This window comes from Aptenodytes forsteri, unplaced genomic scaffold (assembly GCF_000699145.1).
Source record: "Aptenodytes forsteri isolate BGI_AS27 unplaced genomic scaffold, ASM69914v1 Scaffold336, whole genome shotgun sequence".
NCBI lineage: Eukaryota > Metazoa > Chordata > Aves > Sphenisciformes > Spheniscidae > Aptenodytes > Aptenodytes forsteri.
In genome coordinates this window covers 3,335,741-3,360,255 of record NW_008794911.1, presented here as the reverse complement: position 1 = coordinate 3,360,255, position 24,515 = coordinate 3,335,741, and the positions used below count along the sequence as shown (strand labels likewise).

The following is a 24,515-nucleotide window of genomic DNA, read 5'->3' as shown; positions in this document are numbered from 1 at the left end:
TCCATCCCTTTAGTGAGCAGAAACAGAACAAGCAAAATCATTACATACATTCCCTCCCTCAATAACTAAAAAACTGAACTGATGACCAATTCTAGGAAATACTGCAGGTAGGAAACTGAGGAAGGTTTCCCAAAATCCATGAGCACAAAACACAGTATTTTTTCTCCCCCTGAATTTTGCTTTCTATCATGATGCTTCACACATCCTTCCCGTTTAAGCTTCACATTGCTGGAAACTAGAATTTCACAGCAATCGACAGGTTAAAATGCTGCATAATAAATTCAACTAGCACTAGAAAATTCTCTATTCACTTAGTGTATAAAAGAACTCTGTTCACTTCATGTAGTACATACGAAAAGTACACACACACGCTCCTTTAAGATGTCTTCTACATAAAAGCTACTGTTCCTAAACATAAAATGAATAAATGGAAGCAGTAACATCTTTGTTGTGAGCCAACACCCTATAAGTCATCTTACATTGTACAGGAGACAGCCAGTACATGGCACACAAATCTTACTGCAAAAAAATTAATAATACGTAACATTTTTAACTTCAAGGTACAAACAGTATGAAAATTCATACATACCCACTACTGTCCACACACTATTAAAACACAAACTAAAACCTCAAATTAATTTCCTTAGTGCATTTATTTGCACCTTTATGTTTAAGAGCCTGACTCCTGAGAAAAAATGGTTATATTACACTTATGTTTCTGTAGCCTTTTGGAAAAGCAGCATTTATCATTGTGAAATTAACAGAACATTCAAAATGATAAATCAATGAGAAGCATACAGCATATTTAAACAATATCCTGTTATCGAAAAAAACTTCAGCATGACTTCGTTCAGTTTAAACATAATGAAATAAAGAGCCAACGCAGAGCCTGCCAATGCAACAGAAGATTAAAATGATTTCTCAGGGCTTTTACACGCTTAGGCGTGGTATCGTATCACACAGCATTTCCTGTCCAAATCATAACATGCTCAATTCCAGAATATCAATGTGCCCTGTCTTAACATTAGACAGGTTATAAAAGCCCAAATGCAGCCATAAAATTAATACAGAGCAAAGTACAGAGGAGGGCGAGGCATTTACAATACTGCTGCAATGTTACACTGAGCATTAGTGAAGTGCAAAATAGTAAAGCACACAGAGAGAAAACCGACCAAATAACACAGGCGTAAACCACAAATTAAGAGATTAGCATTATGAAGAAAATTCAGCTCAGACTATCTAGCTCATTTCCAACAAACTTGCTGTTTCATATTCTTGCTTCTCACAAATCATTAAGAAAAACATGCCTTACAAAACCATCAGAGAAATGGCTACTGTACATTTCTTACCAGTGCTGTGACATCCTTTGTAAACTGCAGCTGGCAGAAAACAGGAAAACATAGTAAAAGCTGCTTACAGATGTAAAGACAGAATTATGTTGTCATATTGATGTTGGATACAGCAAGCTAAAAATACAACTACACTGATTTCACTGGAAGGTACCAACCGAGGTAAAGGGCAGTAGAGCACAAAAAATAACTTCACCCTCCTTGTGAGCATGTCCATCTCAGGCTTTTATCCACTCCTCACATTTATCCTCTACCCTTACAGAAAGCAAAATACATTTGTGCCATTTTGCTTTGGTGCATCCCTACAGCTGCCTGCAGAGAGCTCTGGCTCTATGCAACAAGACTTCCCTTCCACCACAGCAACGTTACTGTCTCTCATTTCCCCTGGGCTGCTACCATCCCTGCTTCCTGGTGACGAAACAACAGCTTTATTATGCATTTAAAACAGCACGCCCCTTCCCCACATATATCTGAACATGACCACAAGCTGTCAGCTGACTGCAGCTGCTTTCATGCTGTACATCTGAAATTAGAGGAATGATGCTGCAGAAACACTCTAACTCGTGTGATTTGTAATTTTTTTCCTCCACTCTCAGTAAAAATCAAGCCAGGTTTCCACTGGCACATTTAATGGAGGGAAGGAACATGCAAAGATAAATATTTCTAAATATTTAAATAAGTGGCTATTTAAGATCTTGATAGGCTGTAAGAATTAAAAAAAAAGAAAATTGTAAAAGATGCTGAAGACCCAGAAAAAAGATAGAGCAAGAGACTACTGGCATGCAAGACAAACACAATCATCCCCCCCAATCAGAAAACAATTATTACTTTATACAGCTGATAAAAAAGATCAAAACCTGGGATACGCAGACATTACACCAACATAAAATACACTGCGTTTATGTTTTTGTAAAACATGCCCATGGCAAACAATGCTTCATTGACTTTGACAGCAGAAAGGCTAAATTCCAAAACTGGTGTGATCTGATCGTAGCTGAAGACTACAAATGAGTATAAAAATCAGTTCTCAGCTCTTGACAAAATTTATCACAGATACTAAAACATCATCTTCAGAAGACAGCATTCGCACAGGGTCCAAAATAAGATCAGCTAGGCTTTCTCCTCCCTCCCCCCAATAAAGAGTATGTTTCAATAATTGCAGGTATATCCGGACAGACAGACTGCCAGTTCTCAGTAAGACAGTTACTGGAAAAAAGGTTTTGATGATGGAAAGTGTAGTTTCTCCTTTGAACCTCATTCCACCCACTTCCCAAGAAATCACTGAAACAAAGCTGAACTTTCTTCCAAGAAAGAAGAAATTTATAAATAGGGGCTGTGACATTTCCACAAAAGAATATTAAATATCTTTTTTTCATAATTCTGATTACGGGCCTACAGAGAAATACTGCAACTTACAAAGAAATGCACAGATCCGTTCCAAGTAATGCTGAATGCTTATCCATTCCAAAAGCTGAATGATGCACTATCAGCCTTTTTACTATGAAATATTTTAATTGCTTTAACCAGAAGGTGATGGCTAAATTTTTAGAAGAGGTTTAGAGGCTAAAAAATGTGAAGTACACCAATATACTTATTAGCATTCATACACTATTTTGATACTTCACATATTTTGCAACCATATATAAAACACAGTTTGAATATTGACTTCTTCTCCCTTTAGGTCCTCAAATGGTATAGTATGTAGAAATACTACCTTAATCCCCAAGTGATTACAACAGAGGATATACTCATAAAAAAGCCATTAGGGTATGACTTAAATTTAAGTCTTTAAAAAGCCCTAAAAATAAAAAAAGCTTTCCAACTTAAAAAAAAAAAAATTAATATCCAGATCAGTGATGTTCCTGATTCAGACACCAGCCAAGCCACTCAAATTCCTACAGGAGCTGGGCACTCGGCAGTTATTCAGGAGTTCTGACATGATTGAAAAAAATTAGTCTTGATGTTTTACAAGCCTTAAATTTAAGTCTTTAAAAAGCCCTAAAAATAAAAAAAGCTTTCCAACTTAAAAAAAAAAAAATTAATATCCAGATCAGTGATGTTCCTGATTCAGACACCAGCCAAGCCACTCAAATTCCTACAGGAGCTGGGCACTCGGCAGTTATTCAGGAGTTCTGACATGATTGAAAAAAATTAGTCTTGATGTTTTACAAGCTCTTTCCCACCTTCCCAAAACAATGGCAGTTATGGAAAGCTTACCATATGAATACAACAATTTAGAGTTACATTAACAGCTTTGACGGATAACAGCTCTGCAACAATTACTAGAAAAAAAACTGCTGCACTTACAGTAAGAACTCAGCGTGTTTCCAGTTATTGGGTACAATTTCTTCCCTATCTTGCAATCTGGTTTTGTTTCACCAAGTTTGCAAACTCCTATGGCAAAGAATTAATTTCATACTGCGAATTTGTACAACCATTAGCACATTAAGGGTTTAACTGGTAAGGTAATGCATTCATGCCGTATGATACGCAAAATAAAATTTAAGGAAATAAAGCATTCTACAAGATATTTTATTAACCTTCAAATTCAGCTGAAAGGTTTTGCCCGCATTTTTTCCCACTTGATTTTATGCCACTTGATGTTAGAATAATGACAGCCGACGTACAAGGATTCCTCTTAGTAAGAATCATGGTGAAACCTTGTACTTTCAAGAGCTTGAGCCAACCATGTCCTACACCCCTTAGTCTAAATCCATAAAAGCACGTAGGCATATGCTTCACTGAGGATGAGTATGCTTCACCACGCTTCACTAACGGATGAACACCACCACTGATTTCAACCAAACTACTTACAAAATCGGAGATAAGCGTTTTGATGAATCAGAAGCTAGTGTGCCCAGCACCTTGCAAGACTGAGCTTGAGGCATTCTTCCTTCCTTCTCCAACCAGTTTGGCTTCAGATTGTGTTTCTTTACTAATAAATTCTTCTCTTCCCCGGTCCTAAGTTATTCTCACATTTAGCATGAGTACGGGAACTACACACCAGAAAAGGTTTTCAGCAGTCTTAAAAGGAAACATTTTCCAGTTACAGTTTGCTCTGGCAAGAATGTTAGAGTAAAATGAAACCACTTGAGCTGTATTACTGAGACACTCAGCAAACACTACGGTCAGGTAACATTATTTGGAAAAAAAAACACACACCCTTTCTTCCCAATGACAGTGAAATTTTAGTATATAGAATTTAATGCCTTATGCCCAATGAATTTAATTTCTAAGTACAAGCTGTGCAAGAGACTTTCTTGTAAACATTAGTCTAAATTGAGGTAAGGAGAGTTGATGCAATTGGTATTTTCTAACATATGCAATGTTAGATAACAAAGTTTAAGTCTCTTCTCCTAGGTCACTATGTCTTCACACCACACCCCTCCTTCCATTGTACTTGCTGCCTGAGCTTTCACATTAACCTCTGCACACATCAGTAACTGTGTCAGTACAAAATCTGAAAGTAAACAAATGCTCCAAAACTCTGGACTAAATACAGCTACTTATGAAAACATCTCTACTTCTTAAAAATAAAGCAAATGAAAATATTTCAGTTTGCCAATGAAACAGCCCCATTGCTCCATTAGGTCTGATGCAACTGGATGGTCTCAGGGGAAAAAAAAAAAGACAATATTGTTAAAGTTGACTGTGGGCAGACCTGTAGTCAGAGGCATGAGGTTACTGGGGCATATAAAACTCTAGAATAAATTTTCTTACATAAGTTATTTTTCTTTTTTCTTATCTTTTAATACAGGTGCATCACTGGCAATTTTGGGGTACTACAAGGCCTTGACAGCTGCCAAATTCCACAAAAATTTTAAGTATCAGAAATGGCAAAGCAGCAAACTCTTCTCTTCTGCCCAGATCTCCCAATATACTGCAAACTTCCATATCACCTGACTAGAAAGTGGAAAAAAAGAAAAGACATGCTTCAATTGACTTTTACTCACTTTCCTGGTCATTCCCATCTAGGATTTTTTTGTTCCCCTACTATCTATGACAAGAGAAACATTTCTGTTCAAACTTGGTCAACTTTCAGTTATCGATACGCAGTTTCAATGGTCTGTTATTTTAAGGACAGATTAAGATGTAAATTCAAAGATATGCAAGAGGGAACTAAACATATCAAAAACATATAGTAGTAAAAAGCCCCCTTTTATTTCCACATTTACCATTATTCACAGAATGCCCAATAAAATCTTTTTGTAAACAAAACTACAGAGATCTTTCTGGAACACTAAGGCATATTTCAACAGATTTGTACGCTATCAAAATTTAGTAAGTTTTAAAACTTATTCAAAATGAAACTGCTGGAGGTAGGATAAAAGTTATGAAGGATGAACTTTTGAGTGGGTAGTGAGGGAAGTGCCAGAAGATGAAAGACGAAAATCAGGATAACTTACCTATAGCGTGTGTGTTTATATACATATACACAAAGTAAATACACATAATTAACAAATTAATATCTACATATATTTACGTATAATAAACCCTATACATAAACGTTAATATGCTACATTACAAATAACCTTCCAGATGAACAGCTCCAATGTAGATCATATTGAAGATCCAATTTTTAAGACAGTGATATTTTCAAGTGCCTGATACTTAAGAATTCAGTGACTTGTAAGCTGTATTGTTCCTTACATACACAAGGAATGATTAGCAAACAAGCAAATTCCAACATGAACATACCTTGAAAAAATGGTCCACAAATCCTGCATACTAAGGACACCCTAACACATACACGTTAGACACTGCAAAGTCCATTGACAAGAGTCATAAGGCTGACCTGCAAGTGGGCTTAGCAATTTCAGTTTTCTCTCTCTAGGGAGCACCTTTACATTCAGTATTTTCTGTGTAGCACAAAAAGTTTTTGAACAACTGAAAAGTGTCACAATTTGAACAACTTTTTCATATTAAATTTGTTATCCAGAGGCTACAAAACAGCAACAATTCCATTAAATACACTTGAGAAAAAGGAACTATTTGTAGTCGACCTAAATGTGTCTTCCCGTTCGTATGAAGTCAGTGGTACTAAAACCTACAAGATGCCAAAATTCTGTCAAAAAAGGTTGAGAATGCTACAGAAATTGTATAGGTACATCACATTTGAAACACTGAGGAGAGTACGATAAAATAATAATAATCCTACTCATGGTCTCAAAATGGTTACATACCTACAAATGTTTCAAGATTATCAAAAGAGATTATTTTAAGTAAACTGATCTCAAATTTGAGGAGGAGCATGAAAAAAACCCAACACATTTGTAGCTGTCAAGAGTTCAAGTTTTTGTCATGGATAGAAATGTTTTAAATATCCTTTCCCCCATCCCCAAAGTGACATTTCCAAGACCATGCCAGTGAACTAACACAACTGACACCAACTTCACTAATGGCAGGTTTTCACATGTAATTCCCTTCCAAGTAAGGAGTGTGCACATGCCACACAGGGTGATGACCTGTGGATTGGACCACTTCATTGTTACTATTGATGAATGGATTTAAAGCCCTGTTTTCAGGAAATTCAATATACCAAGAGGTTCACAGACATATATGGATATTTCTGAAGACTAAACTCAAGGTTTATAAATAGCAAACTAAGGATAGAAACAAGCAACTGTGCTCTTTATGTAGTTAACCTAGCAATCAGTCATCACCACATGGAGTAGACTGCCAAGTACTATAAAACATATCACAACCAGCATCATTCCTGAATATAATGAAAGTATTTCATCCTCATTGCACTAGATAAACCTTTCATTAGCTCCTACTACAATATCCAGTAGTGCTTTGAGTTTTTCCATTTTTACAGCATACCAGTATTTAACATCAACAGTTTACAATGAGTGATACCATCTGAAGATATTTACAGTGAAATTTATGATGTATGTCAAAGGAAAAAACTCAATTCTTTAACATACTATAATAACTTAAACAACAGCTTCAGTGACAAAAGTGTTTTTCCTCTATTAATAAGGGCACTGTACCTTACCATTTATTGTTCACTTTGCACTTATACTGACACTACCACTACAGAGATTATTGTTATCACTTACTTATATGAGCTGTACTTAATTCAGGAATAAGAATTTGCTCTGAGGTTTATATTTTATTTAGACAGAAGATTTCCACAAAAGCTAATACAGCATTAATCACAAAGATAAAAATAGAAAAATAAAACCAAAAAAGTATGCAGTTTCTCAGCTGAAAACAAAAAGTTACTGTCTTTTCATGGGGAGTGAAAGGAACAACATTCTATGCTGTTAGTCTGAAAATATTTTAAACATGAGTATTCAGCTTTGAGTAGAGCAAAGTTCTTCACCAAATCTTGTAATGAGAACAGTAGATCCTAACATCTAAAGGCTGAAGATTAATAATAACCATCTTCAGAGGAATTGCATAGATTTTTCATTTGACTGAAGTTACAGTGGTGCACTGTGTCTCAGAAGACTGCTAATTGTTATTTTAGAAGTGGTAAGATTTTTCCTCCTCTGTGGTGGTCTAAGAGGGAGAAAACTACGGGCCACAACTGATGACTTCCGTTATACGATGCAATTCATTTCTATCATCTGTATCTTCACATGTTGCAACTCTGCCACCAAAGATTAACACCTGAAAACATACATACTAAAATACAGACCGTGACAGACCACACAAACAAACTGCAGCTATCGGAAGTCTTTTCCAATAGGCCTGAGTACACGCAATGTTCAGTATTGCAGACTACAGAAAACATCCATCTCTTCATGGTTTTCCTCTGGCAGATGCTACGTGGAACTGATAGTCCTCAAGACAAGCCCACTTTTACCCAAACAAATGCGTCATAGCAAACAGGAGCATAAACCCTCCACGTTGTATCATAATCACGTACCAACCCAACACAACAGCAAACAAACAACTGTCAGAAGGAACTCATACAAGCTGTAGAGGCAACGCAAAGCTTTTTTTGCAAAATGACAACTCCACCTCTTAAACCTAATCCTCTTTCTATCTTCAGAAGAGGAGCCCGGAATACAAAATTCACAACTCCACCACATCTTACAACTCAAAAGAAACTTTTTTTTAATGACACCTGGAAATTATTCCCACACATATCTCCATTTTTTTTCTAGAACTCCCACAGGCAGGTTTTTTTTTCCTCTTTCCTTTACTGCTGAATCTCCTCCAGGAGAATGACCTTATTTTCTTTTTACTAATATCCTTCTCTAGCCCAAAAGCAAGGTCTCTCTTTCCTCCTCTGCCCCCATTATCTCACTCGTTGATATAACAAGTTAAATTCCAATCAATTGTTTTTCATCTATGCTTCACCTGAAGCTTGTGCTTCATGTTTCATCAGCAGAGGGAAGATGTGCCTAAGAGCTTCTTGCCCAGCCAAATACAAAGGTTTAACTTTAAACCTACAAATCTTGCCTTGCCCAGATCCTTAGACTGTTATGGCTACAAGGCTGCATTACATGCATATGGCCATTCAGATAATTTAAAAGTTAGAACTATTCCTGCATTTCTACATATTTACAGTTCCGGTTGAAAAACAAACAAACCACCCACCCACCCAGCTTTTCCCTCCCACTTATTCATGCAATCAAAACTCATCCCCTGCCTCGAACATTTTCTGTACTGGATTACTGAAATATTTCTTTATCAAATATTCTCAAAATATCACTTCTATTCTAATAATCCTGGCTTGTTGGCCTAACTGGCTGAGTTCCTATACTAGCCTCTATCCTCACATTCAGCTCAAAACAGAGTTTCTTGTTTTTTTTTCTTTACCCATGAATTTGTCCTTTAATACTGGAAAACAGCTACTGAAAGCCACAGGTTTTTCTTTATTTTATTTTCTTTATTTTTTCTTTTCTTTATATTTTCTTGTTATTTAAAGTCAAGTCTTACTATTTATACGTGGATTAGAAAATACAGTTTTCCAACTACTAACCTTGAAAGTCTACTCCCTGCTTGTCGTCTTCTCGTTTCCTCTAACCTCCAATTAAAAATAAACTAGAGCATATCAATACATCAGGTGTTTTTCTAATTCTTCACAATATGCACTTACACAATATATTTTATTCACAGCTCTGTTGGACTTAGAGACACTAAATGGGAGATCAATTATCTCACTATATATGCAGGACCTCAGTTCAAATTGAGAACATAGAAGCACTGGTGTAACAAAATATTTACAGCAGTTACAATTAAAAAATTTGTAATAGCCTTCAGCAAATTCATCACCTTGCTTCTTTCCTGGAAATCCATTGACAATTAGTAATGAAAGCTAATTTTAAGTGCCATATGCTAGTTTTTTAATTCAAATTTAGTAATGATTCCCAACTTCTTTAGAATTAGACAACCTAGTGAAAGCAATCCAATTCATAAATTCTAACATAAGGAAACTAATCCAATAGAATAGCATTTTTATTTTCATTATAAGATTAATTTATTTTTTTTAAACAAGATGCTAGAAATATCATGTGAAGAAGGTATTCTCCCCCTATATTTGGATTCCTTTGAAATTTCAGGGATGGCAAGCAAGTAGGAAAATATCTATGGAGTGACAGAGAGATAAATGTTAACTTTAATTATTTGCTGGTAGCACAGTTCAAAGAGTTTGTAACCAACTGCAAGACATTTTTCTTTAGTCAACATACTGTCTGAATATAAGCTTCATAAACATACCAATTGAAGGATGTCCTCGTCTTTTGGCATAACACTAAGCTCCAATATGCTGTCACTGAAAGAAATAGGAAAAAAACACCGCTCATGAACTTTTGGAAAAGATTTTCAATTCTTGTTACAAAGCTGATCCATTAACTTCCATAGACCAAAAATCATTCAAAAACTCCCACACTCAGCTATTCTGTCAAATTACTTTACACAACAGAAATAAACACTGATTTCCATTAGAGTCTTAGCAAACAAGAGTAAAACAGAAATCTGACTGAAGGGTACACCTGTATTCTCAGCAAAACCAGTGTATTAAGCCAACACACTGTCTTTGTCAGTTTTGTTTCTTTTTTTTTTTTTCCTTCTTGAGTCCTAAGGTACATTAGTTGTTTGGAGCTTCTTGGACAAAACAAGGTGGCAAATCTGCGAGCAGAAATTAAAACTTCTCTCTCTTCCATTTAAAACTAAAGTCTGTTAGCACTCTTTAAAATTGCTGAGGAAATGTCATAACCACCACATCATGTGAAAAGTGGGGCAATAGCAAGGCAAGCACTGACTTACACCTTTCTGCTCCAACCGCCTCCTAGCAGAATCAATTTAAACATATTTAGTCAGATGACATCCGAAATATGGATGAAAAACGCTTGCTATTTATAAGTGCTGAGTTTGTCAGTCTGAATTGCTGAAACCACAAGCAGCAGCAGCATAAAGATTCAGGAATCCAGATACTTCAATCGATATAATTTAAATACAGGCAAAATCAGGACACCGAACGTACAATGTATCAGTTATCCAGAGTCAAATACTGTAAAACAGTGAAACCCACAGTTAGTATCTACCAGAAAAAAGTATTTTCACAAGCAAGAGGGAAGTATATGCTTGTAACATTGGATACAGAACAGCCGAATTCATTATCTCATCTGAGATAGAGGAATACTCTGTTCACATTCATTAAATGTAAACTGGAACAGGTACAGAGAAGGGCTACAAAAGAGATGGCTTGTACAGACTATTTTAACTAGGCTCACAAAACAGAAAATGAAGAGAGTATGACTGTGATTTAGAAATCTCACATTACATGTCACAAGAAGAAAGGATATTTAAACAAATTGGCCAATACCAGCACAAGAAAAGAAGCATACAACCTAACTGGATATATCAGACTAGAAATTAGCATATCTGTACTGGTCAGTACAACGCATTTGCTTGGAAAAGACAAAACCAGCACAGATGGGCCACCAACTTCAGGGCACACAGAACAGTCTATGAAAGCACTGAGAAGAACCTCAGTTTCTTACTTCTGCAGAAAGGAAAGTCATCTTCTCAAACATGTAATGCGTGATTTATTATGCTTTCTTATATGAAAAATGTTTTTATTTTGTGGTTCCTTTTCCATTTGTTAGCAACTGCAGACATAAGGCTGCATTCCAAAATAGCAGAGTAAGGGTATTTGGTTTCACAATCTTCTTAAACCATTATTCATTTTGGAAAAAAGTGTTCTCCAGGCAGCATAAATTACTTTAGTTTTAAAACCAAAGATCAGCAGTGATATATTTAAGTTTTTCTTTTTATGTCTACGCACAGCTAGGAAAAAATAAGTCTTCAAAAGTCTTTCAAAGATTTTTCAGAATATTGAATTTTAAGAAACACAAAAGTATTGACTTTATGTGCATTTACAATAGCATTTCCCATTTTGGCTGAATGCATAAACAGCAACACTATTTAAAATGATTCTTTAAAAGTAGTGGCATCAGGAGCCAACTTTTGCCTAAACTCCTTTGTATGGATATTAAACTATTTAGCAGTTGTAAAACAAAAAGAGAATATGAAAGAGATACCATAGCAAGAGGCATTTCCAATGAAGGGTTCAGATTTCATTTCTACATGCGGGTAGCATGTATGTGTAAAGTGTATTAGGCAACTTATGGTTTGATAATAATCAATGCTTATTTGCAGGATGAAGACTTTGGAAGTCAAAAATATGATAAACAGCATTGTTCTTCAAGTGCTTTTAATATTAAGGAAAGTTTCCTACTTATAATTCGACACAGAACAAACTATTCTCTTATACAAGTATTTTGTGCCCTTTTGTTTTTGTTTTTGTTTTTTTTTTTTTAAAGAAAGGGATTAAATCCATTTACACAGTTTAACACCTTTTTTAGTAGCCATCCAAAAAAGGAAAGGGTTCCATTCAGGAACAATGTTTTATACATAATTCAAATAACTACTTAACTATTCTATTCAAGTTTGCCTGCAGAACCTTCTGGAGACAATTTGGATCTTCCTACTTTATATTTTGTGAAGTGCTCTCAGAATGTTTTTCAATTCTCATATCAGAAACAAAAAGTATTAAGGAATAGTTTTGGTATACTGTACTATATAATGTGCATGCAAATTATGAACTAGAAAGCGTTAATAAGAATCACCACACAGAAACTGGCATTTTACACTAAAATATTAGACAGTATTGTGAATTCTTAGATACATCTATCATGCAAATGGCTTTCATTAAACATTTTGAAAGTCAACTTCAGATTTATTGACTCAAACTAAAGCACTATGATGCACTGCCATCATAAAGACTATCTTTTGATGCATTATTTTGTATTAATGAAATAAATTCAGTAGCTAAACTCTCTACATTTCTGAGTAATCCCAACACTTTCAAGAAGTATTTGCAAAGAGAAACAAGCAGGATAGACTTAATCATTCAAATTCCCCACAGCTCAAAAAAAAAGTTGGCAATCAGAATCTGTTTCTTGTTTTATTTAGAACCATAAATAATTTAAGGAGTTTACATTAGTGATCAACAGATCTCCAAGTTGATTGTGTAAACAGATAAGAATAAATTCTTAATGGACCAAACTAACAACTATTGGTAAAGAGTAGGAGACCTAGACTTAAAAGTGATCTCATGACTAATCTTACAGGACATAGTTATTTCTAGCAAGTCTTCTGAAGTGTGCCCTTCACCTTCCAGAGGAAATAATCATAGAATCATAGAATAGTTTGGGTTGGAAGGGAACCTCTAAAGGTCATCTAGTCCAACCCCCCTGCCGTAGGCAGGGACATCTTCAACTAGATCAGGTTGCTCAGAGCCCCATCCAACCTGACCTTGAATGTTTCCAGGGATGGGGCATCCACCACCTCTCTGGGAAACCTGCTCCAGTGTTTCACCACCCTCAGCATAAACAATTTCTTCCTTAGATCTAGTCTAAATCTACCCCCCTTTAGTTTAAAGCCATTCCCCCTTGTCCTCTCACAACAGGCCCTGCTAAAAAGTCTGCCGCCATCTTTTTTATACGCCCCCTTTAAGTACTGTGCTGAGGGCTCCAGAGCTGGACGCAGTACTCCAGGTGGGGTCTCCCCAGAGCAGAGTAGAGGGGCAGAATCACCTCCCTCGACCTGCTGGCCATGCTTCTTTTGATGCAGCCCAGGATATGATTGGCCTTCTGGGCTGCGAGCGCACATTGCTGCCTCATGTCCAGCTTTCCATCCACCAGTACCCCCAAGTCCTTCTCGGCAGGGCTGCTCTCAATCCCTTCATCCCCCAGCCTGTATTGATACCGGGGGCTGCCCCGACCCAGGTGCAGGACCTTGCACTTGGCCTTGTTAAACCTCATGAGGTTCACACAGGCCCACTTCTCGAGCTTGTCCAGGTCCCTCTGAATGGCATCCCGTCTTACACTATCAGTGTGAGTTCAGCTTTGCTATCTCCAACCAGAGCAAAATAGATAACGTTCTAAAGACAGCTTGAAACTTTTCCAAGAACAATACAAAACATGGCTGAATTATATCCCATCCATAAGTCCCACTGGAATTTATGGGGATCATTTCACTTAAGGCAGCTAAGTTCTGATGTCTGCAGCATTATATAATGAGGACAAACAGCTACAATTCAACAACTTTCTAGAAAAATAATGAGCAGCTATGGAAATGGAGCTGCAGGAGTAATCTAATTCAAAAATCTGCAAGTCCAAACTGAGTTTCATTGCAAAACAGCTGAACAGTGAGTGTGGGGGGGGAACTTTTTTCTTTAGAGGTAAGAGAGGATAAAATGTGTTGTATCCTTAAAAACTGATGATCAGAAAAATTACAGAAGAATAAGCATTTACAGTCAGCAATATTTTTGAAAGAATAATTAAAATCAGTAATTAAAAATACAGTAAGTAAAATGTCTAGAAAACCATCACACAATGTACTGAGACTATAAATGAAACTGTCTTTAGTCATGAATAAAGGAGATTTCAACTGACAACTTAGCCTTTCAAAGGGCCTTTCAGCAAGTGGCTTGCACAAAGCCTACTAAAGAAACTAAGGTGTGCTGGAAGAAAGATTAGCTAAGACACAAAACAGATCAAGAACTGTGTCACTGTATATTTTCAATATGAATAGTTTAAGTACATTCAAAAGAGAACTTGTGCAAGACCAACCTATCAAGAACTATTAAATCAAGTGATGCAGATAAAACCTTTGGTTCAGCAAGTTCCTAAACCAGGGATTTCTGGAAAGTGGGCTAGTATTATCTGACCAAATATCATTCTATGTTTTCAGTGTTTTCATAGTCTTCTCCAAAGAATCCATTACTGGATATTATCAGAGAGGATACTGACATAAACAGACCATCAGTCTGACCCAGGATGGCTATGCTGCTGCAAGAACGGCAGGCTAAAGCAAGAAGCATACACCGTAATGTAATATTTACTTGCCATGAAATGGCAGCACAAGAAATAAAATACTTTATGCGCAAAACAAACTGCTCTGAGCAATTAATATTTATCTGTTCATGTTAAGAGGTTCAGCTGAAGACTTCCTGATGGTTATATTTTCTGTATAAAATACTCAAGGATACACATGACCTTTTGTTACGATCTTCTGTAATGTACACATCTGGCTCAAGACAACAAATTGTTCTCCGCTCCTAACTAACAATAGTGTACCTTCATCTTCTGTGCACTCATGGAAATTAGGGGGACAGATGCAGCAGTGCACTATACTGTTCCTGGATACAGTAGATAATTGCTGATAAGGCCTTGTTCAGGTGTCCCTGGTTTATCCACAGTGGGCAGGGGTTGCATTCTGCTGGGATGGTTCGCTACCTACACTCACAGGGCTGAAAATAAAACTTTATTCACAGGCAGACCTACGGTTAAGAATCTCTGACCGCACAGGCCACTGGAAGATGTTATTGGTCTCTCTCTTTTTTGCATTAAGGTAAGAGATTTCATTGACTGATGTACCTGTTGGACATGTAAAGCAATGTCCCATGTCTTGGGTATACACTATTATACAATATTACTGTCTGTACAAATACAAAATGAAAAAACGATACATGGCTAGTGTTATCTCCAGTAAAGGTTATAAAAAAAAAAGATAATTCCACCTTTCTAGCTCTTGTATAGAAAGCACTAATGACACAAACCACATTTCAGTCTACCTTGCCTGTCATATCTTTGAACACAGAGTTTTGTTGTTTCAAAAAAAAAAATGCACCCAGGATGTATATATTTTTGAATGAAATCTTGAATAAAGTCTCCACTGAAATAGGAAGATCAGGATCTTATTTTTCCTACTTCTAACTGTAAGCATAACTAAGTCTTAATGCATGAAGATTCACTAAAAATAGAGCATGACATGAGATGTATTTAGAAGACATTTTTCCATGCTGATCATAATACATCTTTTTTACACGTAACTCATTATTATATTGGAAATTTGTTGCTATAGAACAGAAATTGACACCAAGAAAACTGTAAAAATGGAGGCAGATATGAGACATGAAGACGAGTATCTAGAGTCATATATGGACGTGATTTAACAAGCCCTTGTGACTTGCAGGAGCAGTAAATACTACCATTTCCTCAACTGTGCAAGGTTCCTAACTTGCTGCAAAACAGAGGAAAGCCAAGATGTACTGCAGATGTTTTGCAGGTGTGCACTAGCATAAAATTTTTCCTTTACCAGATATGCTGATTTCTAGTTATCAGATCTCATAAGCAAGGTAGATTTTTCTGATTTTCTTTTCAAATTGACACATGCATGTGTGGTCTATGTATACCTAATCTGCCTATTTTAAGCTCAGACAATCTTCCTCTGTAGCACTCAGTGTGATTTGCTAACAAGGGACAAGTACTGACATAAAAGGACTGTGGCACAATTCAGCACACCCATTCTCAAACCTTTCTCACCATTCAGTAAATACATGAAAACAGAAACAGCAAAACTGAATGGGTATTAAGGAAAATTTAAAAATATGATGACTTTTTCAGAACCACCATAAGTGGTCACTTCCTGACTAGTATAGAAAAATAAGCGTGACATAATAAATACTAGTATCTTACCTGTTCTGTATTAAAGCAATGACTTGAGAATATGTCTTCCCGATAACACTTTCTCCATTGACTTTTATAATTCTGTCACCTGTAAAGGGAAAAGTTATACCTTACATTAATTTGTCTAGACTTTTTTTTAATTATTATTTTGTACTTCTGTACCTCACAATAATCAAGATCACCAATATGTTAAATTCAAGGTTACATCTTCTATAAAAATGAAAAAAGAAGAAAATAAAAGAGGCACAATACAACTACATGTAACCATATACAGGATGCCAAGTTTCTACTCTTTTCTCAGAACATTTTCAGATGTGCTATCTTATTCTAAGCTTCCAAATGAATCACCTAGAAACTCATAGAAAGAAAACCACAAGCAGGTGTAAGCTATACCGGAGGCTCACTTAAGTATCCCATCTTCGAAATAAAGCTTTTGATGTATGGTAACACATACTGACAACTCTGCCCAGTTCTTAAGCGAATTGAAAGTAGACATTTCATTCCAGCACATAACCCCAAACCCAAACTTTAATTCAGAACACTATCAGGTGTAACTGTACACATCTCCTTTAATAGCAGCAAATACTGCAATTTTGTACTTCTCCCTTCTGAGAAATAAAGAACGAGTATTTTGAAAGGCTCCAGTTTCCTCCTTCCTCAGAATAATCTGGGTTCTTTCCAAGACATTACTGTCTCTTCAATGCATCTTGGACAGTGTAATGGGTTATTTCTTATTCATATAGATCAATCTTTAGACCTAACATCACTTTTATCAGGTTTCTCCAAATAGTTTGTTGCACCTTCCTCATTAAGAGCTTCATATACTCTCATAAATTAAGTGGCAGATGTATCATGTAGCGCTATTTTCAGCTTTTGATGAAAAACCCATCCCATTCATTCACCAAAAATGGTGAAGAGCAGAAAGGTATCTTGAATTTACTAATGAGGAGAAAATGGTCTAAAGGATTACAGATAGGAGCTTTGGAAAGCTGCTGGAGAAAGAAGAACTGAAAGAAGGGACCCATGCAAAGTGAGCCAAAGGGAATGGCTTTTTCAACACTGCTTTAGAAACTGAAAGTGCTTTTTGTGTTTCTGGCGTGAGCAAATCAAAGCATGAAAAAAGCTGTTCACTCTGAATACTCAGCCTGACTTGGTGGCAGTAATGCTCTAAATGCTCGTGCTCTGTGGAGGTTCCCTATACAGACCCCAGGGATTTCCAGACTTACCAAACCACATGGATCTGCTGACTGTTTTTAATTTGGTCTGCACACACAACGTAACATCATGCAAATAAATTGGTGCGATATTTTCAACTTTATAAAAGTTTATCTATGCCCTTTTATCAGCTGGTTGTCACCCTTTTCCTCACCTGAAAGAACTCTGAGTTTTGTCTCTTACTTCCTAAGCTATGAAAGAAAGGTTGGTGGCAACATTTAACGGCTGCTAGAAATCCACATGACTGATAAGCATCTGTGATTGATGGCAAACCCCTACTGTTGCATACGCACAGACACCTCATGTAATTTGGCTGAGAAACTGGACTTTCATGAAAACAAAGGTAATTTTGAAATGCTCAGTATCACACCAAAATAAATCTTTTCAAAAAGTTGCAGGAAAAAGAAATGCTACAGTTTGTGCCAAAAAATATTCTTATTTACAAGCTCTGAACCCTGTCCTTCTAGATCGTATGGCAAGACTTCCTTAGAACACACCAGATCCTTCTCTGGAACTTAAAACTGGCTTTTTTCCAGGCTGTTTCAGAACTTGCCCACAGATGTAGATCTTTACTCAGTATTCCCACTAAAAACTGTAATTAGGGGTATCTTTGAAGTAGGTCATATCTTATCTATTCTTGTGCAGTTTTTATTTTTCAAAGAAACAGACTAGGTTACACACAGCAGTGAAACAAGTCTACTTGAATCATGCATCCAATGAACCTGCCAAAAAACTCAGGTGGGACACGCTGCAGAACTGGTTACATGAAAGAAGTGGGCGCAGGCAACTCCGCAAAATACAACTTTGCTCAGCTTCAGGTACACATAAACGGGAAGGCCAGTGCCTGTAGTGCAAAAAAAGGGTATAGAAGCATGAAGGCTTTTTCTAATAGCTCTCTATCAATCTGGTGGCCCATTAAATACCTTTGATCGAACTAAAAATTAATCTGAATGCATTTACACCATCGCCCTTTCCACACAGATTTTAGTTCTTTACATTCCTGCATATACATAAATGACAGCATGAAGATCAAGACATGGGAAATGTGGATCTGTTTTGGCTATCTGTATTTCAGTATTTCTAAAATATTTATGTTTGGAACTCACAGATATGTTCTTTTTTAATGAAATGCCTCAGAGGTTAAAGATGGGAAGTATGATCTTTCTAACTAACAAAGATAATTTCACAGGAGTATTCAAAAATACTCAGAATGAATTGTCTTACATTTAAGGTTTTTTAACCTATTCCTCAAATTTGCAAGAGTATTCCAAGCTTTCTGGTGAGTAGCAGCCAGGTAGGCTCCTGAAACAGAGCTCATTGATTCTGGGTAACGAAGCTTGGGTTGAGACTGTCAGTATTACAAAGGACCCTGCAGCAGTGAAATAAGAATTGACAAACATAACTACCTAAACTCGTATTAGATTTTCGAGTATTTTCTTTCCATTAGTGTGACCATGAAACAAAGCCAAGTTGAATTTAAAAATGTTGATTCTACAAAATAAGAAATGTATACAGTGTCTGTATCAGAGATTAAGCAATCTACCTTGCTGATCATTCCCTGAGTGTTTTATAATATAATTTCAAGATAAGAGATATAGTAATATATTTCACCCTAAAGTTTTAAACAAGAAATAGTGGCATGACCCAATTAGATAAACACACAGTGCTGATAGCAGTTATAAGAATAATATTCTGGTAATTTAAAAATGTATTTTCTCATTTATTTTTTGTTCTTTATTCTGGGCTCCTAAAAAATCTCTTCTATGCTTAAAAATAAAATATTCTCTATGGATTTAATCTCTTTCAATTTGGCAAACACTGAACAGAGTAGAAATTAACATGGCTCCTCTGTACAACTTCAACATATGCTGCACTTTATCAAGCCAAAACATTTGTTTATATAATAGCATTAAAATAATGCCAAAGTAGCCCTTCCCTGAATAACTACTTGAGGAAGAGTTAAAAAAGAAAAATGCCTTATGCTGTACAAGAAGGATCTAGTACTGTTTTTAAATTGCGATCATCCTAGAATATTTGTATTTCTTTAGGAAGAAACATACAAAAATTATTCTATTCCAGTCAAATGCATGTACATAACTGTTTTCAAAAGAAAATATCAACATCCCATTATCGACACAAATATAATCCTTTCATAGAACATATGTTTTGTCATAGTTTTAAGAACAGAAACCTGTGTTTGTAGTGGTACCCACCTACGTAACTTACTGTTTTGACACTTGTAAGACTTCCCATTCTAACATAGCTTTTTTTCCTTCGACGCTTAAAGGTGTGACAAAGTACCTGGCACTTCACAAAAAACATGCTTTCTGCTCTCCAGTTTGATTAAATCAAACAACTGAACAAAATTTGATAAGAGATAGACTTGGATTGTTCCCATGTAATTCAAAGGAGGTGGAATAATTTAATTCAAAGGACAAAAACCTGAATGTTTTGAGGTTATCAATTTGTCACAAACACAAGAAACAGGAGCTTACAGGTGTCAATTTCCTCCCTTTTCTCTTTCTCCTCACATATTTTACCATATACTTGTTCCTTCTTTTTTAAAAGATAATAATACAAAAAGACTAAGACTTTAATGCCTTAATACATTTTATATAGCACCTCCTGAGAGAACACAACGGTGCTTTTGAGATGAAAAACACTGGAGAACAACTTAGAAGAGAAGTTTCAAACTTCTGAAGGAAAGAACAAGGTTTAAATGGAAGACAGAACTATATGTAGAAGTTTAAATCATATATATTTTACATCATGTACACCAAACATGCTATCGGTGTTACAGAAGAACGGTACCTGTGCACAGTCCAGCTTCAAAAGCAGGTCCACCCTCTTTAACTTGTTTAACAAATATGGTATCCATTGGCTCCAGTCTATTTCTTTGTTTTCCTGAGGAAGAAAGAATATTGCTTAAAAGCATTTAATTATACTGCATTACAATGTTTTTACTTTAAGAATTATTGTGAAATGTAATCCTGCCATGTTCATCATTACATTAAATACTCAAGTTCAGTTTTGGATGAGGGAAGGAAGAGAGACTAGGAGTCCTAAAGACAGCATTTCGTTTGGCTACACTAAAGATCTTTCAGGTGCCTGGGGAAAAAAGAAAGGGGAAGGAGGTGGGGAGAGAGATGTGTCTCAAACTTAAACTTGCGAATATGTCCCATTAAGTGGTATTTTTCAGGTTCATTTCATCATCTCATTGCTACTTCATCCTCATGCTGATGCCTACACTATTCAGTAAGAATTACCCCTTCCTCTTCTAGATTCTTATCTGGCATAAGATATAAACCCAGACAAACTGAGTAAGAATTAGTAGTACAAACTGAAAAATAAAATTTTTACATCTTTCCTTAGAAGAAAAAAACATAACATTGATTTATAGTCCTCATAGAACTGTAACACTGATTTTCTAACAGTGTTTTTCAGATGCTCCAAGATGAAGCCTAAAGTTTTCTTGAAGATTTATCAAAATTCAAAGAGCAATGTATAATTCAAAGTAAATTATAATGTCTGCACATGCTGTATGTATCCATATATACACAATATAAATGTAGAAGTTAGTCTACAGTAGTTAGAAACCATAACACTTGTTTCTTCTTGCCTTCTCAGTATACACTTAATTTCTATGCTTCTAGAAACACAGGTACCTTGTGCTTTTACATGCATGCCACCAAATCTAAGTAATTGTTAATTGAAGTAGCCACTGCTTCCAGATATCAAGATTGGGGGTGGGGGCCAGGAAGGGGGCAGTGCAGTAAAAAACAAACAAACAAAACACACGGGGGGGGGGGAAAAACCAAAACAATAACAAAAGCAACCCCAAAACCCCCACACAAACAAAACCACAACAAAAAAAACCTCCACAGCTACATTGCAGGCTAAAATGCAGTGATGCTGTCCTGAGCTACATCTGTATGTAGGTAGAGTAAGTTTATAGCTTATACACAGCTTCACTAGTGTAATTTTTATGCCAGTGAGCTAAAAACAAAACCAAAAAACCACCCAAAAATAAAATTTGAAACTTTATTTCCAGTCTTCCAGAAGACTGCACTGAACTTAATTTGTTCTACAGTGTTATTGGTCTCTCCTGACACACCTGTCCTACACGGTGCAAAACATGAGCGCTGGCACAACCTCAAAGGTTACAGCCGGACAAGCTTTTACAGTGCCAGTGCTGGCTTTAACAGCCTTGGTCCCTCCCAGGTCCTATCACCAGTTACTACCCTTGTACCACACTCTCAGCTGGGGAAATATCACCCTTTGGAGGCTACATGATGAGCCAGCCCGGGGAAATGATGTGGATTGAAAATAAGCTAGGTCTGGCTTCCAGTTTACCAGGAAACCCTGGCATAGTGGAGAGGATGATATAAACTGCAGAAAAAGCAGGAACAGCAGGAGAGAATAAAGGGATTGCTTAAAACTGGCACTGCTCATAAAAGAAACACTCCTCGAAACTGGACTATTACGTTTTAATCACTTCTTCAGTGACTAATCTTTGACTTAGGCACAAATAGCACTGCTTTTGGAAGTACTTTCGCTACAGCTTTAAATGTCCCACCTGGCCATGTTTACTAAGCCACAGCATTATTTATTGAAGATAAATAAGGTGCCCCCCTTAACCTTTTTTGGTTCAGTTTCCATATGGGAAAAGCTCATTATTTGAAGAATTTTAATAAATTGCACAAAACCAAACTTCCCTCTGACTCTGATTCACATTTTTCAAATACAAGTTTTGGCCTAATGCCTTCTGCAGACCCTCAGTGTCCTGTCATTTTACCACAAAGCAGTTGAACAAAATGGCTTACTCATATGGCTCTAAATGGCCTTCTCAAAATAACTCCAGATTGGTAGAGAATAATCAAGAAGTTGATTTGATAGAATCAGATAACTACTATATACAAAGCAACTGAATTATAAATCAAGAAACTCCAGCTGGTAGCTCAGTCCCCAAATACTTTAAAATTTGATTAGCAGGACACAGCTACAAGACATACAAAATGCTCTTTGTGAACCAAAGTTAATATCTGTCATTTTTAATCTGCTGATTTAAATAGACACTGAACACATGATGGGTCTCATCCTTTAAGAGGCAGTAATGTTTCAGCAAGTTTAGACAAGCTCCAAGAATAATTTACCCAGATGCCATGAACAAAAGGTTGCTTCAACCACTTAACAAGAATGTACTTAAAAGTATGACCTTTTACAGGACCACCAAACATCCTTCCCAGTGTTGTCACTTAAATCTTTTACTGAAGAGATTTACAATCCCAAAAGTGACAAGAAAAAAAAAACTGGAGCTCCTATGGCACATTTAATTTATAACATTTAATATCTGATACTTATAACCCAACACCAAGGGCCTACCTCAGCTTCCTTTGCAAAACAATCATCAAAAAGCGTTAGTGGCCTACTGCTAGTTTGCTTAAAACTCAAATACTACTTTATGCCTTGTCCATACCTGAACACACAAAGCAAGAGGTCAAGCAGATAAGGTTACTCCCATTCAATATCCAACACAGAATACCTTTAATACACTTCCCACTTCTGAGCTAGAGGGGAAAACCGTACCAAGTTATGGAGACCAGAGACTGAAGGCTTCCCTGAACATCTGATTTCTGACTGACCTGTCAGCTACACCAAGAGGTTCTTCAACAATACGGGCACTCACTTCAGGTTTTCACAGCTATTTTATGGACCAATTCACAAAGTTGATTACACATTAAACTTCTTTCTTTGTCCTACATGCAGAAGGAGGCTATATTGAACAGTCATCCTTCTTCCTAAAAAAGTGAACCACCACCCTAAAGATAAAGATCAATTTAGGGGCAAAAGATTAGGATGCAAGTTTTAAAACGTTGTTTACATTTGCAGGTTCATTTTACAGCTCAGTAATATTGAAATACAAGTAAAGACAAGAAGAAAACCTAGGACTCCCAAGCTTTGATAGATGAATACATGCTCTTCATTTCTCCTTGGTCTTTTACATACTTGGATACAACCCAAAACTTCTTTCCATCAGTAACATATAAATGAACTTACTTGAATACATAGCCTCAAAGTGTATGTTTATATTTTGAGTTTGAAACTCAAGCAAAGCTAAACAATATTTTCTGACAGTAGGAGCTAACAATACTTTCTTCAGAGCAACTGAGGGGGAATAAATCTTGCAGATGTGCACTCAATCATTACAGAAATAAATTCCAAATAAAATGGATAATCTAATAACTTACCTCATGTCTCAAAATTTAACAATCACTACACTTCAATTTAATCGTGCTTAAATCTCCATTGGGTCCTGTCTGCACCCAGTCATCAGGCAAAAGCAAGATGCTGTCCAAAATCTGAGCCTACACTTCCCTCCTTCCAAAGTCCACCATCTACAGCAGATTATCACAGTGAAACTTTTACACTAAGTTCTCCAGCTCTGCACTACATAGGGTCAGACCGGATTCACAATTTTCCTTCCTAATACCGAAAGGCCTAATTTTTTTGAGCATGCCAGCAATTCCTTACAAGGCGATACAGCAAAGAACAGTAAAGCAGCTCACATTACTAGTCTGTCAGAGATGTAGCCTTATTGGACCCTTGCCAGGCACAAGTACAAATTGGGAGAGGACTGGCTGGAGAGCAGCCCTGCAGAAAGGGATCTGGGGGTGCTGGTCGACAGCAGGCTCAGTATGAGTCAGCAGTCTGCCCTGGCAGCCAAGAGGGCAAACCGTATCATGGGGTGTAAACACAGTATAACCAGCCGGTCAGATGAGGTGATTATCCCGCTGTATTCAGCGTTGGTGCGGCCTCACCTTGAGTACTGTGTGCAGTTCTGGGCCCCACAATTTAAGAAGGATGTGAAGGTACTCAATGCGACCAAGAGGACGGCAACAAAGCTGGTGAAAGGGCTGGAAGGCATGTCCTGTGAGGAGCGGCTGAGGACTTTGGG

General features: G+C 36.7%; 1 protein-coding gene across 1 annotated transcript in view; it reads right to left on the bottom strand.

Moving 5' to 3' along the window:
- ARHGAP21 (Rho GTPase activating protein 21) overlaps nucleotides 1–24,515 on the bottom strand; it is a 76,045-nt gene that overhangs the window by 35,315 nt on the left and 16,215 nt on the right. The window contains exons 3-6 of the mRNA XM_019471003.1: nucleotides 20,372–20,464; nucleotides 16,355–16,433; nucleotides 10,026–10,080; nucleotides 1,350–1,379 (exon numbers count right to left, since the gene is read on the bottom strand). Of these exons, the coding sequence (XP_019326548.1) occupies nucleotides 1,350–1,379; nucleotides 10,026–10,080; nucleotides 16,355–16,433; nucleotides 20,372–20,438 (231 nt within the window). The 5' untranslated portion in view covers nucleotides 20,439–20,464. The remainder of the gene's footprint in view (nucleotides 1–1,349; nucleotides 1,380–10,025; nucleotides 10,081–16,354; nucleotides 16,434–20,371; nucleotides 20,465–24,515) is intronic.